The following is a 26,776-nucleotide window of genomic DNA, read 5'->3' on the forward strand; positions in this document are numbered from 1 at the left end:
ATACTTATTAGATATACATGTAACTATATCCAGATAAAACAGGTGTAAATTTGTCAAGATTATATTAACTAGTGTCATATAGGTTATATACGTAACAAATGTTTTCAGCAAACCTGTGACAGCAATATGCAAGTTTTAAACAATTCTAAGTACACAGTACTTAAATGACAATAATTGAAAATAACTAACAGGGTAAATATGGCAAATAATGACATCTAAGTTTATATATGTTTGTACAAGATCATAAGTTCGAGACTAAGATTTATGAAAGTTTTTTTTTCTTCATAAATATCTTAACTTAAGCCACATGACTGATGAAACTTTATCTGTACCTACCAAAAATAAGTTATAACTTGAAGCCTAAATTTACAAGACTTTTTAGACTGAAAAAGAGTTTGTTTGTTTTACTTGATGGAGGACAATTGTGCGTTATTTTAGGTACCAGCAGGCACCAAAGTAGGACCTATAACATTTGTTAAGCAGGCTTGAAAGCTTCCTCACATGTAAGGTTCTTAAGTTTCTGCAAGGATTTCAAACCACAGGAGTGGAAGGCAAGTGTTTTAATGTTGGCAAACTTCACCACTCGGCCACAGGGTCCCCCCCTTGAAAAAAGGATTTAAACATACATCACAAAAATAACCCTTTGACTTACATAATGACTACACTGTGCAACTAGCTGATATATTTTAGGACAGGAAATAAATCGTCAATTATTATATAATATGGTGCATAAATTGCAATCATCAATTATAACATATGACAGTGGATCTTGAATACATGTATATTGCAGTATCTGAAGATGTATATGAATAACTGGAAAGTTTTATGTTCAGAACATAAAACTTTCCAGTAATTGTTATTACATCTATAAACAATTCATATAACTTTGCCTGACTAGATATTGTTAGCCTGTCATATACCGTCACCTTAGTGCAGTAACGGGTTAAGTCCTTCTAAATTTAATAATAGATACCCAGTTACTGCATTAAGGTGATAATACATTTGCATTAACTTTTTTTTAATAAATTCATTATACCTCTTAAGACTTAAAAAAATCTAAATATAACAATAACAGCCCTTTATACATGTCTGTATCTTTTACAATGAGCATTATCTTGAAATTTCTATGAAACTGTCTTTGAGATTCTATTTTGGAAATTATCACTTATTAAAGGAACTCCACTGAGGTCTAATAGCCTAAAATAATAATATGTGAATTTTTTTCATTAATCAGCTGGTGCACTTAAAAAGGAAAACTACGCAATAGGTAATATGTAAACATACAAGATAGTAGATACTTAATTGATACTCATTTTTACACATTTTTTGGTTCAAATGTTGTTAAAAGCATGGCAACGCTTTTCATTTTGGAGTCAATTTGCACAAAAAAATTGTAATCCCTAGGAAGTGAGGTGAGCAAATGGTGTCCTACATACAGTTATCCATTCATGTCAAAAAAACCTCAGTTGAGTCCCTTTAACCTTTGGCCTATTGAAATTGCATTATGGATTTTGACCTGCTTTGGATTAAAAACAGCTCAATGTTTAATGGAAGTCAATAACAAAATACAAAAAAAATTAAGCTGCCCAACAGTATCAAGTCAAGTCAAACTATACTGATGGCAAAGGTTCCAGCAGGGTATCAAGGGTCAATCAATCTATGAGCCGCATCATGACAAAACCAACATAATGGGTTTGCAACCAGCATTGCATCCGTGCAGTCTGATCAGCATCCATGCTGTTCGTTTACAAACCCTATTACAAGTAGAGAAACTGATAGCGAACAGCATGGATCCTGATCAGACTGCGCGGATGCGCAGGCTGGTCTGGATCCATGCTGGTCGCATACCCATTATGTTGGTTTTGTCATGACGCGGGCTCCTATATCTATTGCAATGTCTCTGTTGTTACCATGATGTTAAGGATTTTTTTTACATAGTCATCTAAATTATTCAATAGGTTAATTTCAAGTTCATTTTCAACAATAAGTATCAATCACAACAAACAAGAAACTGTTTTTGAGGTAAAACGTAAGTCAAATTATTTTATTGTAATTTTCTTATGTAATAGTTTAACAAAAAAGAAAAGAAAGTAACCATCATTTAACTGTGAACTGTTACCAATCATGACACCAGTGTTAAATTTCTTCATTTCCATTGTTTTTTGCTACAAAAATAAATATTCACTAATGTGTAAACAATTCAAACAGATACCTTGCATGTTATTAATAAAATAACTTCCTTGACACTGATCAAAGGTCAATCATCAAAATGTTCACACTTTTCTAACAATAATAAATATTCATTTAACATTAAAATTTTGAGACAGTCATACACTGTAACATATCTGATCTTTCACAGTTCCACTAACCAAAGAACATTAATATCTTTTAGTTGTGTCCATATGACAAACAAGAACATTTAAAGGCCCATATTGCCTCAGAAATACTCTCACTTTTATTTCTAAATAAAACTGTTTAATGTTGGTATGTTGTTTCAGTTTCCAAAAGCATACTCATTTGCTATATACATCAACTATCTTTTTGCATTTTTGGCAATTGGTATAATTATAGTGAAGAAGTATTTTGTATGGAGGTGTTAATACCACTTTGTTTACATTTTTCTACATTAAAGACACATAACTTCATGTTTAGCATTACTTTTTTCAGTTGTAAAACATCTAACATGCACTTTTTCCATTATTTAAACATTATTAAACAAATGTTTGACATTTCTAAAGAATTAGACAAATATAGATTTTTGAGGCATAATGTGCCTTTAAGAAAAATACTGATCACTTTAAGGAATTTAACCGTGTTCTTGTGAAAACTGACATCATAACCCTTCCATCAAATTGCCTTGTAGGGAAAGTGAACAAAAATATCTTTGGATATTCTATGTGAAAAACTATCTTAGGCTATCCTTGAAAAAGTGTTGTCATACATATAAATAGAAGAGTAGCTGAATTAAAATGCTTGGCCAAACTTTCATTTTCAAAGCCTTAAGATAAGTTTACAAATTATATCTTGAATAAGTTTGTTTGTCTAACAACATGTATTTAACTAAGGGTATCTTCCTTGGTTAACATCACATATACATTACCAAAATAATTCAGTGGATAGAACAACTACCAGTTTACAACATAACATTTACTAGTATATCAAACAAATATCACAAAATATAACAATCAACTTATCTTGGTGTACCTTTCTCAATATTACCAGTAACTTTTCATCCATTCTAAAAAAAGATGTCTCTTCTTTAAAAAAAAAAACAACAACAACAACAACAATTTCACGGCATCCAAAATAAAACTTAAGTTCAAATTCTGATACTCTGTGCACTCCTAATTGTGTGAAATCTGTGGCTTACAAAAAGTTTTTGTGATAACATTTGCTCGGACAAATTTCACCAAAAATCAGGTAAAAGTTGCAAAATTTCTTTACTGCAACATCTTTTCAAAGTATATCAATTAACTGTTTTGATTCCTATACAAACTTATAACTTAAACTTATTTTACCAAACATTTCCAAGCATGTTAAAAAACATAAAATACAAAAAGACTTTAAACATAGTACAACATCTTTCCGTTTCATTAAATATAAATAACTTCAACAAAAGGGAGACAACTTATTCCAAATATTTAAGTAAGAAAGATTATGTGTAGGTAGAGAATTGTGTATTTTCACATCTACATGATCACTTTCTAATATTGGAATTGACATCTTAACCCTTTCAGCCCTGATAATAACAGATAACAAAGCCAGTGTAAAACTTGGTCAGCCATCACTTTTATTCAGTGCGGCCAGGTTCAATAACTTACGGGCTCCATCTTTCCTCTATTTAGGAAATGAACAGTTATAAATTATAAGTAGAACGCGTCGATAACTCTTTATCAATTTTGGTAAGAGTTCAATCCTAGTGTTATATATGATAGCTACTCCAAAGGAATATGTTCATTCATACTGCACACATCTTGCATGAAAAAACACTATTTTCTACCATAACTAAACTGTTTCACTTCACATTAATATTATAAGTATCTATATTGAATGGTGATGAAAGTTTATTTCACAAGTTAGTAGCAACACTTTTTTATTGTACTCTTTTTTTTTCTTCTAGTTTTCATAAAAAATATAAAGAGTGGCTTGACGTGTACCAAAAGATATAAAAATATAACTTAATGGAAAAAAAATCAAAATGGTTCTCTACTAAACATGAGTAAGTTTACACAAATATATAAATCATAAAAATATGTATATAATTGTTCCAGCCATAAACCAAGTATAATTTGATAAGGAAGCTACACATATATTCATACCCATTTTTTCTTCTTCACTAATCATGCAAACAATTTTCAATGTTTAAATCAAACCTATTTTAAAGTAAGCACATCTGAAAAACAAAAACTCAAAATATTCCCCACAAGAACTTTAATATTTCTAACATATTGTCTCAATATATATAAAGATATGTATGAAATTTCATGTGAATGTCCATGGTGTATTCATATGTAAATTTGAGAATAACCAACCAAAATATGTCCAGATGTCTAACTGAAAATCTAACAGTCGACATTTTCCAACCATACTTTTGAGCAAAGTGATATGAAAAAGACCCTTATAACTGTTCCCATACTGAAAGCCTTTGTCTCTCTAAAACAACTGAAAAATCCACTCATAAAATCAGCAATCATACACCATAAAACAATCATCTAAATAACAAAACAAAAAATACTCAAATTCTACCATTCATTTATAAATAACAAACTGCATCTTTTCCATCTTCTGTGGTAGTGACCAATGAAAAAACCCAATCTTTAGCTATTGCAGCAAGTAAAACCTCTGTTTTAATCTATTTACAAACAAAACAAGTCTTCATTCTGTAAACAATGTTCAAAAAAGTAAAATGATCTGTGCGTATTACATTTGGTTCATGCTTAAAATATGTTTACATTCGAAATAATCTACAGTTTCACAGAGGGTCAATCCTTCGCCAACGAGGTGAGAAAGTTTTTCACGTCATCCATCTCCTGTAAGGTAAAAAAAAATAACAATTTAATGTACAGTTTATTTTGAATTTTTCATTGCAAGGAACTGCATTTACGCATTCACTTGATGCCTACTTCATTCAACAATCAAACAACAATATTTTCTTCCAGTGTTTTGCTTTTTCGGATTATGATTTTGCGGACAACCTCAAAAATTTTGCTCCTTCACATATCCAATATTTTGACCCCTATCACTTTAGGAAGGGCTTAATAAAGAAAGCACTAGGTAACTAACACCTTTATCATTGCTACTATATCAGACACATGAAAACTGGTCCAATAAAAATCAAACTCTTTTTGTTCGACTTAGGCCAATTATTGGTATGTCATACTGTAGGACTTGACAAAATGCATCTACATACATAGTACCAACATCAATGCACATACATTTAATAACCAATCCTTTGATTGGCTATAACATGTTGTATTGAAGTAAATGGCCATAAAATATAAAACTTAACAGATAAGATAAACAAACAGAGACGCTGAGCAGGTCACAACAATCGTCCCTAGCTCCCCTTTTTCTTTTTAAATGTTTCATGGCCTACAAAGATTTAAAAAAAACAATAACAGGTCCTAACCTCAGGACATGATGAGTGTTGTATGGGATAATCTTTAAAATCAATTTTTGTCGTCATTTTCTGAAGTACATCTCTGGTCATTTCTCCCCACTTGAATGGCACAAGAGGATCGATTCTACCATGACCTTGAAACACTGGAATGTTCCTGTTCGCTTCTTTAAGGCCCTGGAAGTAATAAAAAATCATAATAATAATAATAATAATTGAGACTAAAATATAATTGTATAATTCTTTGTCAAAAACAATAAGTAAAATGAAATACAAGTTACAAATGATTTCGAGATACTATGTTTTTTTAATTTATAACTTGTGAACAATGTACTTGAATTTAGTTCGATATTTGGTAAAAATTCAAAATATACAGAGATATTTAGTTAGTGAATATCTACTACCTTAAAGGCACTGTTTGCAACTATTTTGATCTTTGATAAAGAGAAAATAGTATAGCCAACCGTTTTGGACTTAACTCTGTATGATCTGAAGTTGCTAAGGATATTTCAAGGATTGAAAGTTTTGAAAATGCGAGTAAGATATATTTCACAACATAAACATTTTTGATCAACAATTCTGTCTTAATTAAAGGTACCTTCAATCTTCATTAAATACTTATACCTAAATAATTATTTAACTTTGGCTTTAAGTCAAACTTAAGTGTTCAGGCTATTGGATTTATCCGTGTTTTAAATGACTGAAGATCTAACAATACAGGAGAGACCGTAATCATCAGTTTACTAAAATGAAATAAAGTAAACTGAATTGTTCCCTACTATACAAAAGTTTGGGGATTTTTTGGTTTGTTTAAGTCACACCAATACTGAAAAAGTTAAATGGCGAATTTCCAGCTTTACAAGTAGAATTCGAATTCACTTTGTTAGGCAGTAAAGCAGTAAAAGCAAGTAAACTTTATTAGTCATCAAATGAAATTATGCAGGGTCATGCCAAAAAAGAACCTGTTATTAAACAAGAGGGCCATGATGGCCCTAGATCGCTCACCTGACTTATCAAACTCATCTAAACAATTACCTAGACAAGCATTCTGACCAAGTCTCATGACAGGTGAGTCAAAAATGTGACCACTACAGTGTTAACAAGGATTATCAATATTTGAGCAGTGCGACCTAGTTTTTTACCCAGGTGACACATATTCAAAATTGACCTAGAAATCATCAAAACAAACTTTCAGACCAATTTCCAGGATACTTGGATCAAAACAGTAGCAACTAGAGTGTTAACAAGATTTTTCTATTTTTAGCTCCGGTGACCTAGTTTCACATGCGATTTCGAACTCATCCAAGCAATTACCTAGACAAGCATCCTGACCAAGTTTGATGATAATTGAGTCGAAAATGTGACCACTAGAATGTTAACAAGGTTTTTCCATATTTGGGCGGTGTGACCTGGTTTTTCATCCAAGATGACCCATGTTCGATCAAAACAAACTTTCAGACCAATTAACAGAATATTTGGATCACAACAGTAGCCACTAGAGTGTTAACAAGATTTTTCTATTTTTAGCTCCTGTGACCTAGTTTTACTTCCGAGATGTCCCATGTTCAATTTATTCCCAGCAATGACCTAGACAAGTTTCCTGACCAAGTTTGATGACAATTGAGTCAAAATTGTGACCACTAGAGTGTTAACAAGGTTTTTCTACTTTTAGCTCCTGTGACCTAGTTTTTCATCCGAGATGACCCATGTTCAAACTCATCCGAGCTATCACCTAGACAAACATCTTGACCAAGTTTGATGATGACTGATGCAAAAATGTGACCGCTAGAGTGTTAACAAGGTTTTTCTATTTTTAGCTCCGGTGACCTACTTTTTCATCCGAGATGACCCATGTTCAAACTCATCCGAGCTATCACCTAGACAAACATCTTGACCAAGTTTGATGATGACTGATGCAAAAATGTGACCGCTAGAGTGTTAACAAGGTTTTTCTATTTTTAGCTCCGGTGACCTACTTTTTCATCCGAGATGACCCATGTTCAAACTCATCCGAGCTATCACCTAGACAAGCATCTTGACCAAGTTTGATGATGATTGATGCAAAAATGTGACCTCTAGAGTGTTAACAAGGTTTTTCTATTTTTAGCTCCGGTGACCTACTTTTTCATCCGAGATGAGCCATGTTCGAACTCATCCAAGCTATCAACTAGATAAGCACCCTGACCAAGTTTGATGATGATTGATGCAAAAATGTGACCGCTAGAGTGTTAACAAGGTTTTTCTATTTATAGCTCTGGTGACCTAGTTTTTCATCCGAGATGACCCATATTCGAACTCATCTGAGCTATTATCTGAACAAGCATCCTGACAAAGTTTGATGATGATTGGGTCAAAAATGTGACCACTAGAGTGTTCACAAGGTTTTTCTATTTTTAGCTCCTGTGACCTAGTTTTTCATCAGAGATTACCCATGTTCCAACTCATCCAAGCAATTGACTAGACAAGCATTCTGACCAAAGTTTGATGTTGATTGGTTCAAAAATGTGACCACTAGAGTGTTCACAAGGTTTTTCTATTTATAGCTCCTGTGACCTACTTTTTCATCTGAGATGAGCCATGTTCGAACTCATCCGAGCTATCACCTAGACAAACATCCTGACCAAGTTTGATGATGATTGGGTCAAAAATGTGACCTCTAGAGTGTTCACAAGGTTTTTCTATTTTTAGCTCTTGTGACCTAGTTTTTCATCCGAGATGAGCCATGTTCGAACTCATCTGAGCTTTCAACTAGATAAGCATCCTGACCAAGTTTGATGATGATTGAGGCAAAAATGCGACCGCCAGAGTGTTCACAAGCAATTGTGGACGTACGACGGACGGACGGATGACGGACATTCACCGATCCTAAAAGCTCACCATGAGCAAGCTCAGGTGAGCTAAAAAGCATTCAGTATACATACTGCTGGAAATTCTGAATGTATTGGCAGCCATGTACTTAGTCCAACAATTCCTGCCAAAGGTTTATCATGAGTAAATGCTGTGTATAGAGCAACGGCGCCACCTTGAGAAAATCCACCTAAAATTATGTTCTCTGACGATATCCCTTTCTTCTCCTCCTCTTCTATTAATTCACGTACTGAAATATACATGAGAATTTCAAGTCATGTACAGCTGTCATTTATTCAGTGCAAAGCATATTATGATATATCAATATCCGATGACAGATAGTGACAGTGCAGTTTTCATATTTTTACAAAATATTTTACTAATGGTAGCTTTTACACTTCTTCACCTGCTGAATTTCTTAGACTTGTCTAGTTTCCATTTTTGGAACTGTCCATTATCAATTCTTGGTATATCAAGATGAACTTTAAAGCAAGTAAGCCTACAATATAGAGCATGCATTGATGTGCACAGGCTCAACATGTATACTGGTTTGCAAATCTAATTAATATTCTCTGGTGGTCTGGTAAACAATATAGCCATCTTAGATAAGATTTTAGATTTGGCCTTTCAACTCTTTGTTATCACCACATATAGGTTTACACCCTTAAGAAAAGAGTATTGAGTGAAAAACTTATAAATTACTAAATACCAGAACTTAACAATGGCAAAAAACAACAGTATTACTAAGTTAAAAGCTTTGTTTTTTAAATCTCATATATTTGGAAAACTTACAGGATGATACAGCTTTGTTTATGCCAGCCACATCTTGTTGTCCATCAGGGTTCAATGACACAATGTCAAACCTACAAAGCATTATCAAATATAATGAACTATTCATAGAGTATTTTACGAGATCAAAATATTAATTCTTAAAAAATAGTTTGCATAATTTCCTTTTTTAGCAAGGAATTTATTCTTTTTTAAGTGATTAAAATACATACAGCTTTAAGCTTGCAGGATAGCTTCCTCTACAAAAGAATCCAGGTCTCTGGCAAGATTCAAACCCACTGCATGAGGGGCAAGTGGTTTGTAGTAAATGACTAAGATGAATGGTTGAAACTTTGCAAAAACCCTCAACACTGCCCTGGGAATTGGTAAGGGTGAACAGCAGCTTGCAATTTACTGTTACATACTGTTACATACAATTTTTTAGGAACTGTTAATTCACCAAGATTACACAAACTCCTATCTTATTTTCTAATTAAAAATTGCCATTTTGAGACTACATTTATTTCAAAGAAATTTTTTCCAGAATTTTTCTAAATTATGTGATTACTCAAAAACCATTTCCCATTAAAATTAACAGAATGATATATCAATTTTTTTGCAATGAATTTGAACTGCAGGTTGTTTTATGTTGTTATTTTCTTAAGGGCAACAAAATGTGCAAGATTCAAAATGCATAGCATTTTATCTATGCAATCTTTAAAATCTAGTTGAAAATTAATTCAGTAGTATACAATTAAAGAAGACTGATAAAACTTCTGGCTCTGAAGGTAAGTATATGCAAGATTGCATATCTAATCTGGCATACAATCGAACATTGTAAAGCCAAATTTCAAAGCAGAACAAAGGGGAGAAGCAGCAGTGGTCTTGCGATTCAGTTATGTCTCACTACCCTGAGATGATGACTTTGAGCCCTGCTGGGATAACAGCCATGTTATATGATACTTTAATTTCGGAGTACAAGTCAATTCTGGAGTGTGTTTCAAATAGACTTCAAGTTTCAATCACAACCAGGCTAAATATGTTTACATTAACATATCATATATAATTTATACAAAATGAACTACATACGACATAGTTATAAAGAGTTATGAAATATTTCAAAGAATTTGTTATTTAATAGTAAGCTGTCTTTTCACTGAAATCGTTTCAAAGCAAAATATATCCAATTACAACATGACAAAACAAGCCTGTATGCTAACTCACAATTTGAACTTAAAAGAGGGTATATTTAGTCCCTTATTTTATCATACATGTATTCTTACTTACCATGAGGGCATCATGAAACCACCATTCAAAGTAACTGGCATCACAGGTCTAGAAAAGAAACAATGGTCATTTGGTTTATACAAATTTATTTTAGTTCGATTGTGTTGGAAGCTATAAGCTTATTGAAACACTCTCGAATCCGTTCCTGGAACCAACCAGTACTAAGCAATGAATGTAAAGTTTCTTGCTCAAGGAAACAACGGCTTGTCCCTGACAGGGTTTGAACCCACGCGGTCAGCAATCCTTAGATTACTAGTCCGACGCGTTAACCACTCGGCCACGCCGCCACTAATGGCATTTAAGTACAATCAACCATTATCTACCATGTAAATCCAATATCTTCCAAACTAAATTGGAAAAATATTCAAAATAATAAAGAAATATAATGAATTGAATTGAAAATAAACAAAATTAATAGCCTGATTTAACACACAAGTTATTGGTTTAGACCTACATCAAATTGTACACAAATCTCAAAAAAAAAAAATCCAGTCCTGTAATGTCAAAAAAACCTCTGACATTGTGGAGTCCTTACAGGAAGCAAATGAATTAAGTAAGGGTCCATTCAAAAATGACAGAATTGTGCTAGTTTCAGTTATGTTTAATTCAGTTCTTTCAATTTATCAAAATTCTATAAAGTCTAATCCAAATTCAAAAACAGTAAAATTTTAACACCTGAATCTCAGTAACTATGGTTTACATGTATTTTCTATCAGAAGACAAATTATACAAAATCAAACAATCCAATTAAAGTCATTAAATTTACAATTAAATTGCATTTCAGTCTTTCTCCTTTAATAATAATTTCATTGATAATACTTTGCATTCAAAAATTTCAAATAAAAATCATAATTTCTCTTGTGTAAAAGTGAAAACAATTCAATTGGTTTATACAGAATTTATTTTAGTTCGATTGTACAGGAAGCTATAAGCTTATAAACGCACTTTCGAATCCGTTCCTGGAACCAACCAGTACTGAGCAATTAGTGTAAAGTTTCTTGCTCAAGGAAACAACGACTTGCCCCTGTCAGGGTTTGAACCCATGCGGCTAGCGATCATTAGATTACTAGTCCGAAGCGTTAACCACTCGGCCATGCCGCCACTTAAACAATTCAATTAATACTGAGTGCATTTGAAGACCTACTCAAGATCTAATTTTGTATTTTCAATTTTAAAGTCTAAAATACTTGTGTTTGGCTTTAAAAGAGTTCAATACGTTAAATAATCTGTACGTAATATTTTCATTACTGATAAATCTTTCTCATGAATTCAAAGATTTATCTCAAGCTACATATTATGATATGAATGTGCAATTTCATGATTAAATACATTCATATCTTCTGTATATATTTTTTCTAGAGAGATATGTGAAGTTAACAAAATCTTAATCTTGACTTTAAACATAAGAAATCAATGCTCACTTGCTACATCCCAGATGCACTTTTTTATATATACATTCAACACTAATTATGTTAATTTATTCAACATTTTGTATTATGACAAAATTTAAAGCAATGATAAAACTTATGTGTGATCAAATATACAAGATTTTACTTACGCTGTAGGGCATACACATTTTATATTCTTTAATTTCAACTGTTTAAATGCATCTGACCAGGCTTGTCTGAAAAGAAAACCAAATGATTAAGTTCAGTAACATGTATACTGTCAATGTCGTAACATAATTATGATGATATTAATCTTATATACAATTTCTTTCACATCTTAAAATCTTATTACTTAAATTACATGTACACAATAATAATGATAATAACAATGATAATAACAGCACACATGACTATTCACAATACTTGATGGTAAAACAAAGCCTGGATAATGTAGGAATTTATTCAAAACTGGAACTAACACAGGTCAGGCATGATACATGATACCACTACACACCATAATGCAGTCCATGCCAGAGTTATAGACCTTGGAAAGTGACTTCCAATTATGATCCCACAGATATGTCTTAATGAAATATCACTTGAGAATTCATCTTCAGTAGTTTTGAATATTGAAGTTACAAAACTTAAACTAGTAATTTTCAAAGTTCACAAAAGGCCATAATTCAGTGAAAATCCATGTCAGAGTTGTGGGTTTCAAATTATAATTTCACAGACATGTCTTAAGATTCAACTGAATACCTTCATTAGTTTTGGAGATCGGTATTGCAATGCATGGGAAACTTTGACCAAGAATTTTTCTTACTTCACAAAGGGATATAATTCTGTCAAATTCTCAGAGAGATAAAATCTTTTTTCTCCCAAACGGTGTTGATCTGCAGAAGTTGTACTGCAATATTCATAAATTTACCTTCCTACTATTTTTTTTTTTGTTAATTTGATACAATTTCCACAAACGAAAGACCCGATATTCTGAAACTATGTAACAACAGATGAATTTAAGTCAGAGACAGCAGTCTCACAGTCAGAGACAATGGAATGAGGCAATGAATTGTAGTAATTGATAGTACAGTCTGAGACAGATCAAATATTGGTTTAGGACTGTACATTATTTATTCCATGTAATGACTGCCTTGTATTTAGTTTTCTTTATAGACACTTTCTTAAAGTAAACATGCTTCCCAATTCATGAATAATAATAACCTTGCAATATCAAAAGATATGCAAGCTTCTTTCTCCTCAATAGTTTTGAAACATATAGCATACACTTGTGTTTACATGGCATAATTTAAATAGTGGTTGAAGTTACTGCCATTAAATACAAATTATACATGTAGTCTACATGTTTTGTCTCACTTAAAACAAGGAGTTATATGATAATGAGTATATGTTTAGATCAAATCCCATTGCTAATACTTGTATATGAGCAGAATACATATGTATGACATCCTAAATAACAAAACAGTTCAAACCAAACTGGCAAGATAAGGCATACTATTATCATGTTTTACTATAACATTATAAATCATTCTTCACAACACAGCAACAAACTGTAATATGAGGTAATATGATGACTTTTCATCTTTATGAGCAGGAAGGTATCAGAAGCCCCCTCCCTGAGGCATCAGAAGCCCCCTCCCTGAAACATCAGAAGCACCCTCAATCACCTCCCTGAGGCATCAGAAGCCCCCTCCCTGATGGCATCAGAAGCCCCCTCCCTGAGCATTCAGAAGCCCCCCTCCTTGCAGATCATCAGAGGCCCCCTCCCTGAGGCATCAGAATCACCTCCCTGAGGCATCAGAAGCCCCCTCCCTGAGGCATCAGAATCACCTCCCTGAGGCATCAGAAGCCCCCTTCCTGAGGCATCAGAAGCCCCCTCCCTGAGGCATCAGAAGCCCCTTCCCTGAGGCATCAGAATCACCTCCCTGAGGCATCAGAATCACCTCCCTGAGGCATCAGAAGCCCCTCCCTGAGGCATCAGAATCACCTCCCTGAGCATCAGAAGCCCCCCTTCCTGAGGCATCAGAAGCCCCTTCCCTGAGGCATCAGAAGCCCCCTCCTTGAGGCATCAGAAGCCCCTTCCCTGAGGCATCAGAAGCCCCTTCCCTGCAGCATCAGAAATCACCTCCCTGAAGCATCAGAAGCCCCCTCCCTGAACAGCATCAGAGGCCCTAATCCCCAATGCATCAGAAGCCCAAGCAGGCAAAATTCTGAGTAGAACAACCAATCTTTAGTAAGCTAGTCTCTAAAAGAATATATGCTACATGTCACGGTTTTGTTTGTTTTGTTTTGTTTAAAGGTGCATCAACAAGCCGTGAATTTTGACTAACCTTGTGTGTTACAAACTTAAAGCAACATGTCAGGGTTAACAGCAGTGTGAACCATGTTACATTTTTCGAGATACAGAACAAGCCATTATAATAACCATACAAACAAGTAAAATACAACATAGAAAAACCAGATCTTACCCAGTATCTCCTAGTCCATGAAGGAAGATCAACTGAAAGAAATAAAGTAAATAAATTTACTTTATATTGTTTAAAATATTTATTTTATTATCTAACATATGCTTTAATAGCATGACCCAGTTATAAAATATGACTATTTCAGTCAGTACTAACCATTTTCTATAATAGTTTTACATATTTGTTAACTAATATAAAACAAAAACTGTATGACTAATATCATAGCTCATAACTTTTGAACATCAAACAGAAAGGGCAAAGTTCTACCACATCTCAGTTGTAACCTATCATTACTAATAATTGATATGTGTAAATATTAACAAAGAATAACAAGTGTTATTGAAATTAACAAACTTAATATCAACACTTTTTAAAATAGTTACAATACAAAAAATATACATTTTATAAGAAGTGTGATTATTTTAATGTAGTATAGATTAAACATGTAGCTTAACTAGGGTTAAAGGCTTTCTCCATGGTCAGATAGCCCATTAGATGCTTATTAGTGTATGTAGATGTTTCCTTTTAATTAAATTACATAACAAACATGTATAAAATAAATTCAAAATCCTAGAATTTCATAACATCTCATTAAGTCATTTTATTAAATAAACTGCAAAGTCTGTTAGATCCTGTGAATTAATTATTATATTTATGACCTATATATTTTATATCATATAACCTTAGTGCAAAAACTCAATAACTGCATATAGATAAAGAAGCAGATATTGAGTTCTTGCACTAAGGTGACGAATTATATTATATTCATAATACTAGAATTTCATTACATCTCACTTTCTTGTACAAGAATGGCAAGCTTTGCTTTAACTGGAGAAAGTTCTTACAGCTGGGAAAACAAGTAACTGTCAACAAATGAAGAGAAAACTGAAAGTAACTTAATTACAACTCGAGCTATCTAATTACTAGTCTCTCATAGGGTAGGTATTCCTGTCATCTCAACAAGATCTCTTTCCTATAGCTGGTTCATTTAATTTCTCCCCAGACAAGAACAAAAATAGTGATTCCATACAGCAGACAGATACATCTTTCAGATACATGTATTTCCTTGTCTCTATATATAGTACTTTTAATGTTAAATGACTGGCAAGATAATATATCTTCCTAACACAAGTTTTACAGTTTGAAAAATTTGATTTTAGCATCAAATTTTTCACTTACATCTGAAGAGTACAACTTAAGTACCAGTAGTTCAGACAATAAATATGTCAGGGGAAAAAAAGCAACAGACAAAAATTGTAAAAAGTTACCCAGTTGTAAATGATGTATTTATATTCATTTATTTTTTGAATTAAATAGTTGAAAATCACAAACTTGAAGGTTTATTTGTTCATGCCAGAAAATGGAAGAATTTTCTCTCACATCTGCCCCAATTTAACTAAACTATTAACAAACATGAATTCCTCCCAATGTTAAGTTACCATTTCCTACAAAATGTTTTATAATGAGGGCATTGTAAACGTAAGTCAATGGTGTTACATCTTGAGCAATGAAAGAACTTAAATTATAGCTCTTTTTTTTAAATCATTTGTTTTTGAATGGTGCATTTATATAAGTATTCAAAATGCAAAAACAAAGATAAACAAAGATATATAATATTTCAAGTAACAACCATGTTATTATAACTTTGTCAGAATAAAGTGATATTTAATTATACATGTAATACAATGCTTCTTCAATTTCAAACTGTATACATGTACTAACCTTAACATTATGATTTATTTTTCAGACAAATATACAACTAGTATTGGGAATACTATCTGTGGGAATATACAGTTGTTACTGCTCCATGTCACAAGAAAACATGTATTTCATTGTAGTGTTTTAACAATGCAGAAATAAATGAATTTGGAAATCAATGTCAGAGTTATTAATAGGATTTAAACAAGAGCTGTCAATAGGACAGCATGGTTGACTAATCTGGGTGCTTGATTGTAAAATAATAGCCTTGATAATGTAAGAATCAACAGAGGAAAATTTCAATTACAAAATTACAAATAATGTACATGACATAGTAATGAGTCTTGGATATTTAAGAATTTTGTTAAGTTCACAAGGGCCTTCTTTCATTCAAAATCCATGCCAGATTTTATTTATATGGATCTTTGAAAAGTACCTGCATGAACATGAATCAAGTTTCAAGTGAGATAGGTTTCATGAAAGATTAATCTTGCAAGCAAACCTTAAACCAAAACTTTTCTAAGTTCACAAAGGGCCATAATTAAGTTAAAATCTATGTCAGAGTTATGAGCCTTAGATACTGAACTCTAAGCATGATCCCGAAGACATTCAATTAGTTGCATGTGAAAACTTTCAATAGTTATGAAGATTGATATTATATGAATCTTACACTGGCAGCCGGTACAGACCGGAATATCTAGCTCTAGGGTGACTGTTTACAGCGGTAACGAGGCTCTGCCTAGTTTCCGCTAAACAGTTACCCGAGAACTAGATATTCCTGTCTGTACCGACAGCCGGTGTTTGATTCTTTTTCTTGCATATTACATATCAATTATTTTCAGAACAGAAACTTCGAAAACTGATATTCTCATTATGCTCTTTTTTCTTATAGTAGCGTATGAACTTACAACTTTATTCAAAACGGTTAAGTGTCCTCATCCTAAGAACGCAATTCATTCATAAAATGCGCGCGGCAATGACATCATTTAAAGCACACAACTTGTCTTACATGGGGGGTGTAAGACAGAGTTTTCTAAGCACCGGTGTAAACGGTAGATAATCCTGTCTGATATGCAAGAAAGCACTATAAAAACTTGAATTAATAAAAGAATTTTTCAAGTTTAAAAAAGGGCCATAATTAACATTTAATTAACACTGAAAGTAGATTTTGTATCCATGGATGCAATACATGAAGAGTTCCTGGCATTCTGAAGTAAGTTTATCAAGCAGGCAGGACATAGACAGTGTATAATGTGGTTTCTAGCTAAGAAAGTGAAACAACAAAGCAAATATAAAGCCAGGAACTCTATTTGTATTGGCTGGACAAGAATATGCTCTGAAGTCTGCTATCTTTACTTTTTGGAGACTTTATTTTTAGTGACTGGGATTTTTTTGATTTTTCTATATGATTTTTATTGACAGTTGACAGGGACAGATCAAGCAAGGGTGGGTCTCAACCCAAGTGTATGTACATTATTCTATGAAATCATAGATCTGCAATTTTTTCAATGTAAAAATGCAGGGCTCCTGTGTTGCAAACTTTGGACCAACTATCAGCCCCATTCCCCTGCCCCCCCCCCCCCCCCCGCCCTTAAAAAGTTAATGTAGGCCTGTAGTATGTTTTCCCTTCTTATTCAATAAAAATTTCCCCTAAAAAATTATGAGTAAATATTGATGACATTGATAAATCAAGAATGCTTTTATGAGCTTTAAACATTTAAGTGATCAATATTAGAAAGTTTTTTTGTGTGTTAAATTTCAGTCTATGAAATTCTCCCTTAAAGTTGATGGCAGAATATTTGAAGATCATGCAAAATTCACCCTGGTGAGTGGTCCCAGTTTCAAAGTGCTAATGAGAGCCCTGAGCACTATGTTGTTTCTGTTTCCAAAAAACTTTACTGGATTACCACATTACTTTTGTTGGCACCAATATTAAAGCTTTTCCTTTTTTCCTGGCAAAGAAACATTCATGATATGAAAAAACTCAAGAAAATGGTCCCAAAATGTGTCAATAGTAAGCCCTGGATGCAAATGTGTAAAACTTTAGGATGTCTTTAAATTACAATATATAATGCTGTTAAGTCGTATCTTAATTCTTTTTTTATACATACATACATACATGCCAGTTAAAATCTAAAACAGCGAGCAGAACTTTCTTGAGCTCGCATTTTTATTCATTTCAGAAGTTTACATAATTAATATCTACTGCAAATGCTTTTGGTAAGTGTGAGCTACAGCAACGGATGATGTTTATCGTATAATCTGTCTTAGGTTGTTCTTTTGGGTTTTTCTGTGGCTTTATTTAGACAGACTATTGATAACAGGCAATTACTATTGGTTAAGTGTCCAAGTAATTTCATGGTTTCATCAAACTACCGGTTTCGGCAAACATATTTTGTACAAATAAAATAGGTTGTGGTTTTGGTAAACTTATTTTTTAAGTGTTTATTGTACCCTGGGCATGACAATTATCGTTGGTGTAAATGAAATTGTTTCGGTGAACTTAATTTATGAAGCGCAAAAGTGGTTTCTTTGGCATTATGTTATATGAAATCTTAATGCAACATATTTAGTTAAGTCAGTCACACAGAGTGTATTTGATGACACTGAACAAATTGTACCCAGTTGAGCGAGTTCTGATATACGGCCCTTGTAGATATTGTGGAATCCCTACCTATATTTATTACACACATTAACAAAAAAAAAAGATTTTCAAAAAATGTATAAATAATTTTATATTTACAAATAAATAAAACTTTACCAAATGAAGATATGAACCGTATGCAAACAGGACGTTTCGGCCCCAAACCAAATCGGCCCCAGTCGAAAAATCGACCCCTGGACGTTTCGGCCCTTTTCCGCGAGACGTTTCGGCCCCACTATAGTGTATTGCTTGATTGATTAAAAACAATCAATTTAAATACAATTAAACAATTAATTAATTATGAAACTTTAATTCTTTGAATAATTATTTATTATCTTTTGATCTCTTGAACCATTTAGATATATGTTAATGTTTTTAAAGGTGTAACAAACAAAAAAGCCGGTTACTTACCTATAAAACAAACCACTAAAACTTCTGGATTAAGAAAGTTATGCACTTACAATTTTTCCTTAGAATACGTTATCTTTTGATCTTAATTAAACTATATATATGCAATTTTTTCAAAGTGTAACTAATTAACTGTTTATACTTTATGCTAATTGGGGGTTTTGTTTTGTGTCTTGCTTCTTAATCATTCAAATAAAATATTATCTATAAATGGTTAATAATTGTTTGTTTGTGTATTATATTTTTTCAAATAAAGTTCAGTTCTGTCTGTATTGATTACTTTCCCCCTACTATTATAATAATCTAGTTTTTATACAAAATGATTAACTATATATCGATGGCTCAGCGCAAAACTCAGCTAACATCATTTTTTGAAATTTTACAGGAGGGAGAAAAAACTGTTTATTTTTTTACCCTGCTGATATCTTTTAAATATTATATTATTTCTGTATCATGCTAAAGGCCTTGAAACTTACATGATAAGTCATTTTCAAGTGGAATTAATTTTTAATGGTTTAAAAGCAATTATTTTAGTTAGCATGGGTTTTGCGCTGAAAATCAAAGACTTTTCTTAAAACAAGTGAGTGCAATACTAGGCTAAGTCAACTTGGATGAGTTTTGCACTTGCAAATGAATGATATGTTGGAACAAAAGTTGTAAAATGTGTGCTAAGTCAATTTAACATAATTTACAAATCTATTTGAATTATACAATAAGAGGAAAAATTACATACAATGAACATTCTGAATCAGTTCAATTAATTTACTTGTCAAAGTAAATATTTCTATTTCTCTATTAAATAGTTATTTTACAATGCAACTTATGTAACTTAGACTGAACATTACTTATCATACACTTGCAGTATTATAAAATGGAAATGTTAGGAATAAGGAATTAAACCTGAAGTGCACAAATAAATAAGACCTTTGTACATTTTAGGTAATTTTTGCACAAGCAATGAGCACAATTTGAACTAAATCTTTGTTATTCATTTTCTTTACATGGTATGGTGTTTTCAAACTGAGCTGTTGTGGTTTAAGTTGCTCTCTGAGAGAGCCTGCTTTATAAATGACAATAAATATTTGAAAAATTAGCTGATTCGATACCGGCATGGCACAAATTGTTTCTCATTTTTAGTATATAATATATTTGTTCCTGACTCCACTAATAATAAATTAAATTTTTAGATAGTATACCACATTATAGAAACATTGCTCTACCTTTCTTTAGCTTTGAAGTTTTTATTGTAGAATACAAATTATTAATTCCCCCTTTTAAATGTTTCATCTTAAAATTTATGAAAAGCTTGACTTGGAATTTCACTTGATCTTTAAATGACTTATTCTTTGAATGCAATAATATGATCAAACCCTTGTTATGATACTACCACAATATATTGTGAAATTAAAGTAAACCTGTAATGCAATATATTGATTGCTATGAAAAACAATGTTATAAAAAGTGGAAGGTATTAGCTATGAACAGATGTTTGAAATGTTTTTATATAATTAATTATATCACATCTAAAGTTAAAACTGTATCAAAAATAAAAATATTTGGACTATGTGATATTTACTGGAGCCAAACTGGCTGAGTAGGAGTATGTTATAATAAGCCAGGTCCATAGACTTTCTTACTGAAATTTTAACACTGGAACTGATTTATTATGTATAGCATCAAAAATTCTACATTTGGTAAATCTACAAAGTTATCTGATAATCCTACGATCCCACCCCCACCCCCCTGTTTTCTGCTTTGTATGCCTCTTTGAAAGGGTGTATAGTGCATAATTTTAGTGTTGGGTATCGGACTCAAAAATCACTATCGATAATTGGACCACCACAATCGATTGTCTGCCGATATTATAATAAAGTTTCGCACTTATTATGGCCATTTTTTCTTTTAAGGTACCAATCCTTGTATTTTTTATACAGTAGTGACCACATTTTAAGAATGAATAAACTATTTTCTCCGAGATTAAAGTATGATTTGCTCTTTGAATTCAAAACAAACAACACAAATACCTAATACTACTTTGTAACAGTCAATTTTTGTAAAATAAAACTTTATGTACTAGTCAACATGTCAAAATATAAATGAGTAGTATTGTAGTCACTAATTTAACAACAATATATATATATATATATAAGTTTATAATGTTATGTTATTACACACACTATAATTTTCTAAAGTAGTGTTAACCATGTTAAATAGGTTTTGAATACAAAAAAGACTTTAGGATCGTCTGGAAATAAAGAGATTCGGTCGGGAAACTTCTTTTTGATTGCATGTAAAAAGTTATGCCCTAGGCATAATTCAGCGGTGGTAGAACATTAAAATAATCGATTTTTAAAAAGGACTATCGTATTGCCGATTTTGGGGTGGTCCGATTAGTTATCGATTTTCAGAGACAATCGGGACAAAACTAAGTGCATTAGTATTTTTGACAGAGAGAACACTATCGGAATCCAGAATTACACAAGATATTAATAAATGCAATTTGCAAAACATTGTTATTGACTGGTTGGTATTAAGGTGTTAGTAAGTTTTACTAAATTCAATATAAACATTTTAATAATGAAAGGGTCCATAACTCTGGATACCTTTATCTTATTTTACCAATTATAACTTTATAAGATTAATTAAAGATAACAGACACACAAGTATTTTTATGCAAGTTGATAAGATTACTTTAGAAATATGAAGAAAACATTGCAAACAAGATAACAAGTGCCTATTTCTATGAATAAACAGAATGGTGATGAAAAAATCTAGTTTATAAACATTTAAAATCATATGATAATAAATAATGTGTTAAATTTTTGTATAATTATAATATTATCAATTAAGAGATTTTCATTTAATATGATTTTGGAATGGAAACGTTTCAAATGATGAAGAAAATTGAAAAACCTTTAACCTTTGTTTTTATTATTCTCTTACAGTGTAAAATCAAATTCAGCTGTGGTTTTCTGCCATTATTAAAGCATTGTGTTCAAGTCTGACTTTCTGAAGAAAAATTGTAGAAGGTTTTATGCAAATATTTAAGTTATTAGAATTTTGATTAATATTAAGGTTTGAATCATGATCCAGTGATGTTAGATGTAACAATTATATACCAGAACCTTATAAATGTTAAGCTCTGAATTTTAATCCAGTAAAAATTACAGCCCTTAACTATTGATACATGTATATAAAATTCATCAGTTTGTTATTTTATTAACACTATTTTTTAGCTCACTCTGTAAAACAATAGTATAGGAATAAACCTGAATTACAATTTTCAATATCAAAAGATTTCCACATTATTTTAAAGTTCAACTATTAAATAATATTACATTAATATGGAAAATTCACAGCTTTCACATGTATTTTACTGTAATTTACTTTTATGTTTAAAATTTGTTAAACATATCTTTCATTTAATCTGGACTGGGTATTGCAATGAAAAATTTAATATTGTGATATATTGCAATATATACAGACATATTATTGCATATTATACAAATATGTACTTTTTAGCTGGTGACTATAGTGTGATATGTACTGAAAAAATTAATATTGACCGAGGTGATTCTTTAGCCAAGGTCAATATTAATTTATCAGTACATATCACACTATATTCACCAGCTAAAAAGTACATATCTGTTTTATAATATAATTCATAAATAGCTTTTATATGGCTTATTAATTCTGCCATTATGCCTACAATGGAAATTGACATTTTGAGCTTGTCTAATTTTTCCATTATTTGGCCCTATCTTTTAAATGAGTGCATTAGCAAGCTTATTTTTAGTGTTCTTTAAAATGTTATGACTAATTTGACTCTTATTTAAGAGTCATCCAATTTTATTTTTTTCAGAATAATATATACATGGTACAACAAACTTGGCGTGATGTTGCGTCATAGTCTCATACCTTTCAGGAAATTTCCAGAAAATCTATTTTAGATTATATAATAATGTGATTTATCACATACTCGTGCCGCTTTTGCAACTCGGTAAAAATGATATTGCACGTGACATCATTTGCACATAAAAACATAGAGTTAAGACTCCCTATATGTTACCCGTTACACAATAGGCACATAATTGAAAAATTATTCTTTTTTTCAATTTAAAACACTCTTTATTTTTGGTATGTGATAAAATAGAATATACGGGTAGATTCATTTAAGTTTAATACTAAATTTATTAAACTCGTTGAATAAAATATTATAATCGCAAGAGGCTCCCATAATATAATTTTATTTAACTTGTCCAATGGATTTCATATTAAACTTACACATCATTCAATACTCTATATATTGCGATATTAACAGACATATTGCATATTGCAATATATTACAATATTAACAGACATATTGCAGTAAGTTATGAACTAAGTAAAAAAACTTTTAAAGGGAAAATCTACAAAAAGCTTGACTTTTATAGTTTTTTTTATAATTAAACTTTTTATGAAGGCCCTTTTTTTAAAATTTTGCACTTTTTTTTAAAATAATAAATGTTTTTTAAAAAGGGGTTCCAAAAACTTTTTTGCAATATATTTTAAGTCAAATATATATAAGCAGAGAATACTTCTTATTTATAAGGGTTTATAAAAAGATAAATCAATAATTTTCGAGGTTCTACAGTTGATTGCATTGGTCAATACATATCATTTTTTATTCAGTACATATCATTTTCACCAGGTGAAATTTAGTCCCAATCTGTTTTATAATAAAATGTAAAATAACTTCTATATGCCTTTTTAATTTGGTTCTGAATAACACACAATTTTAGATTTTTAATTGTCCATAACTTTGGTTAGGGCCTGTCAAAGAATGCACAGGAAAATCTAAATTCTTACTAGTCCTAAATGAATGTGCCAAATTACAAAACAATGTTTCTTTTTATCTTTCATTTTAGTTCATGACACTTATTTGAACAAAACTTCTTTACAATAACAACAACAAATGGATATGATGTCAAGTCAAAACAGAAAAAATTGTAAAAGACTTCTTGCTTGCCCTTAAAAAAATGTTTACTAATGTATGACAAAACTGAAAAAAGGCTTTACAATATTCAAAAGCTAAAGAGTCATAAAAAAACTTCAAATTAAAGCAGAGAGGTACAAAAGTTTTTTAAAAAAGGGAATTTTTTTATATCCCATTTTTAAAATTTTAAAAATAAAGAATTTTATACTTTTCTTTAAAAATTCTTAGTGAACACTAAGCTAAGTAAGTTTGAAATTTGTTTTTTCACTAGTGGGTTTTTTTTTTGGGTTTAAAAAAAAAAAGGGGGCAAAACATACTAATTTTACTTAAAACCTTTTTTCATAACTAAATTTTGGGGGGTTCCAAAATTTTTTTATTGCATTTTATTAAAATTAAAAATAATTTAAAAAAGGGAATTGTTTAAAAAATTTATGGGATAAAGGGGTGTTTGATTTTGGGTTTCAGAATTTATCAAAAAGTCCTTTTGGGTGAAATATGGACTTAGCTGAGTTTTGCGCTGAGCCATCGATATATATTCAATTTTTTATTGAAATGCTTTTAATATATCGGTTTAAAATACAGTACTTATTCTGGGGCCGATTTGGTAAAGGGCCGAAACGTCCGGGGCCGAAACGTCTTGGGTAGTTTGGGGCCGAAACGTCTTGGGGCCGAAACGTCTCGAAATCAACCATATAATAAAGTTATTAAAGATCCTGTAACACAATTTTTTCATGGTTTTATTTCATAAATATGATGCTCAAATTAAGATTTGTCAATATTGTAAGTTCCAATAAGCATCATTTATAAAGATATTACCCAATTTAACATTTCATGTAAATAAAGGGAGGTAATTAGAAATTTATTTTCTATAGATTCTAAGTCAAATTTTGCAATAAGAAATGAATGCCTGTAATTTATTGATTAAATAAAATGTGCACAAATATTTGCAGTACACATTTTACATATTCTTCGATGTTTGAAAATTGTTTTATTTGCATAAATATGTACATATATAAGTTTTTGCTAGTGTGGTATTCATACAGTACAAATATCAATCACAAAACATACAGGATCTTTAAAAACATTATAAGGCTACAATTTGTCTGTAATTTAATTGCCCCAGTTAAGGCTTTTACACATAATAGTGATAATGAATGATTATATAAACACCAATAATTATGTGTGAACATATGCATTTATTCAAATGTGTTGAACAAATAAGTAAGAGCAATCAATAAACAAAGAAATATTAATTGTGAAAAAACTGCCCTGAAAAAATCTTGGTCTTTATCATGTCTTTATTTGATGTAAATTCGAAAATATATTTTCATAAATATGAAAATACTTTAACTTATGATGTCTATTTTGGCACCCTTACTATAATCAGTAGAAATAATCAAGAGAAAAAATAATGAAATAATTTTTTTTTTAATAACTAATTTTGGAAATATGTTAGGACTTACTCCACAGAATGATATTACATCCATGCTTACTCTATGCAGGGCTGCAGATAACATGCGTATTTGCGTTATTACCAAATTAAAATGTCGAAAAACGCAATAGAAATAATAACTAAGGGTAAGAAAAAGTAAATAAATTCTTATTTATGCAAACTACATTTGAACTGGTGCTTGATGACCAGCCCTTATTAAAACTGTGTCTACAGGTTTAGACCCGAAACCGAGAGAAGAGAGAAACATTTTAATATTATTCATATAGCACTTCTTTTTCACTTTTTCTTATTATCTTTCTACCATTTTTCTAAATTTATGTTTTATCTAAAATTCTTACCATACTGTACAAACTAATTTTAGGATGAACTGGTTTAGAATGATGTGTTATTAAAAGATTCTACCAGTTTTGGAACTACTGCTCCTTGATCAGAACTAAAAGTAAACAACATTCAGCCGTCTAGAAATCAAACGATAATTATCTTACCGTAGCGGTGTGCCTCGCCTGAGGATTGGCAACACATAATTTATTCATGTTTTTCGATGAACTACCACCCATGCATAAAAACAAGAAAACACTTGAAGCGGACACTATTGTGCCAATTAAAATAATGTTTTTATTTGTTGTCAGTGTAAAATTATCTAACATCAAATTCAGATAATTAATTCAGTTTGTTTCCTCGGATGCTGACTTTTGCCGGACGTAGTGTAAAACGTCACTAAACTTTGTGTACTAAAGCACCCCTAAGAAAACAAAACACCAACAAGAAAATGGTTTCAGACAACAACAAAAACCCGTCTGAACAAGTATCTAGAGTCATATGATATTTTTTTTTTTTTTTTTTTTTTTTTTTTTTTTATACATTTTAGGAACATAGCACATGATACAAAATATAAATTTTGTGTGAAGAGAAAGGTTCTTTTAGAAAAAAGTAAGGTACAATAGATGACATATTCTCTCTTGAAAATGTTGATTTTTATTTATCAAGGGGTAAAAATTTAGGCTAGATGTATGGACTTAATCAAACTGAGTCTGCAATGCTCTTATATAATTGTGATCGTGATTAATGCTTCCGACGGATCACTTTGTTTCCAGATTTTTATACTTCACAACAGCAGGTGTCAAGTGCTGTGTGGTATGGCAACTGTAAAAGTTGCCCAGTACTTCACTTCAGTGTTGTTGTATTTTTATTGTCGATGCCAGAACTAT

General features: G+C 31.3%; 1 protein-coding gene across 1 annotated transcript; it reads right to left on the bottom strand.

The window, feature by feature from the left end:
• Positions 1 to 291: 291 nt before the first annotated feature.
• On the bottom strand, positions 292 to 26,283 carry LOC132721845 (acyl-protein thioesterase 2-like). The gene is made up of 8 exons (XM_060706219.1): positions 26,054 to 26,283; positions 14,394 to 14,425; positions 12,078 to 12,143; positions 10,520 to 10,567; positions 9,257 to 9,327; positions 8,539 to 8,714; positions 5,630 to 5,794; positions 292 to 5,030 (listed from the first exon to the last, which is right to left on the bottom strand). The coding sequence occupies exons 1-8, from the start codon at positions 26,213 to 26,215 to the stop codon at positions 4,983 to 4,985; spliced, it is 768 nt and encodes a 255-aa protein (XP_060562202.1). The 5' UTR covers positions 26,216 to 26,283; the 3' UTR covers positions 292 to 4,982.
• Positions 26,284 to 26,776: the final 493 nt, after the last annotated feature.

The sequence above is a fragment of the Ruditapes philippinarum genome, unplaced genomic scaffold (genome assembly GCF_026571515.1).
Source record: "Ruditapes philippinarum isolate M1 unplaced genomic scaffold, ASM2657151v2 ctg1474_1_1_1_1, whole genome shotgun sequence".
In the NCBI taxonomy this organism is placed as follows: Eukaryota; Metazoa; Mollusca; class Bivalvia; order Venerida; family Veneridae; genus Ruditapes; species Ruditapes philippinarum.

Excerpts from the sequence above, each read along its gene's own strand:
- LOC132721845 (XM_060706219.1), bottom strand. The coding sequence starts at position 26,215 with ATGTTAGATAATTTTACACTGACAACAAATAAAAACATTATTTTAATT. Across the intron at positions 14,426-26,053 it reads AGGCGAGGCACACCGCTACG|TTGATCTTCCTTCATGGACT; the intron begins GTAAGATAATTA and ends TATTTCTTTCAG. Across the intron at positions 10,568-12,077 it reads AAATGTGTATGCCCTACAGC|ACCTGTGATGCCAGTTACTT; the intron begins GTAAGTAAAATC and ends TTTCTTTTCTAG.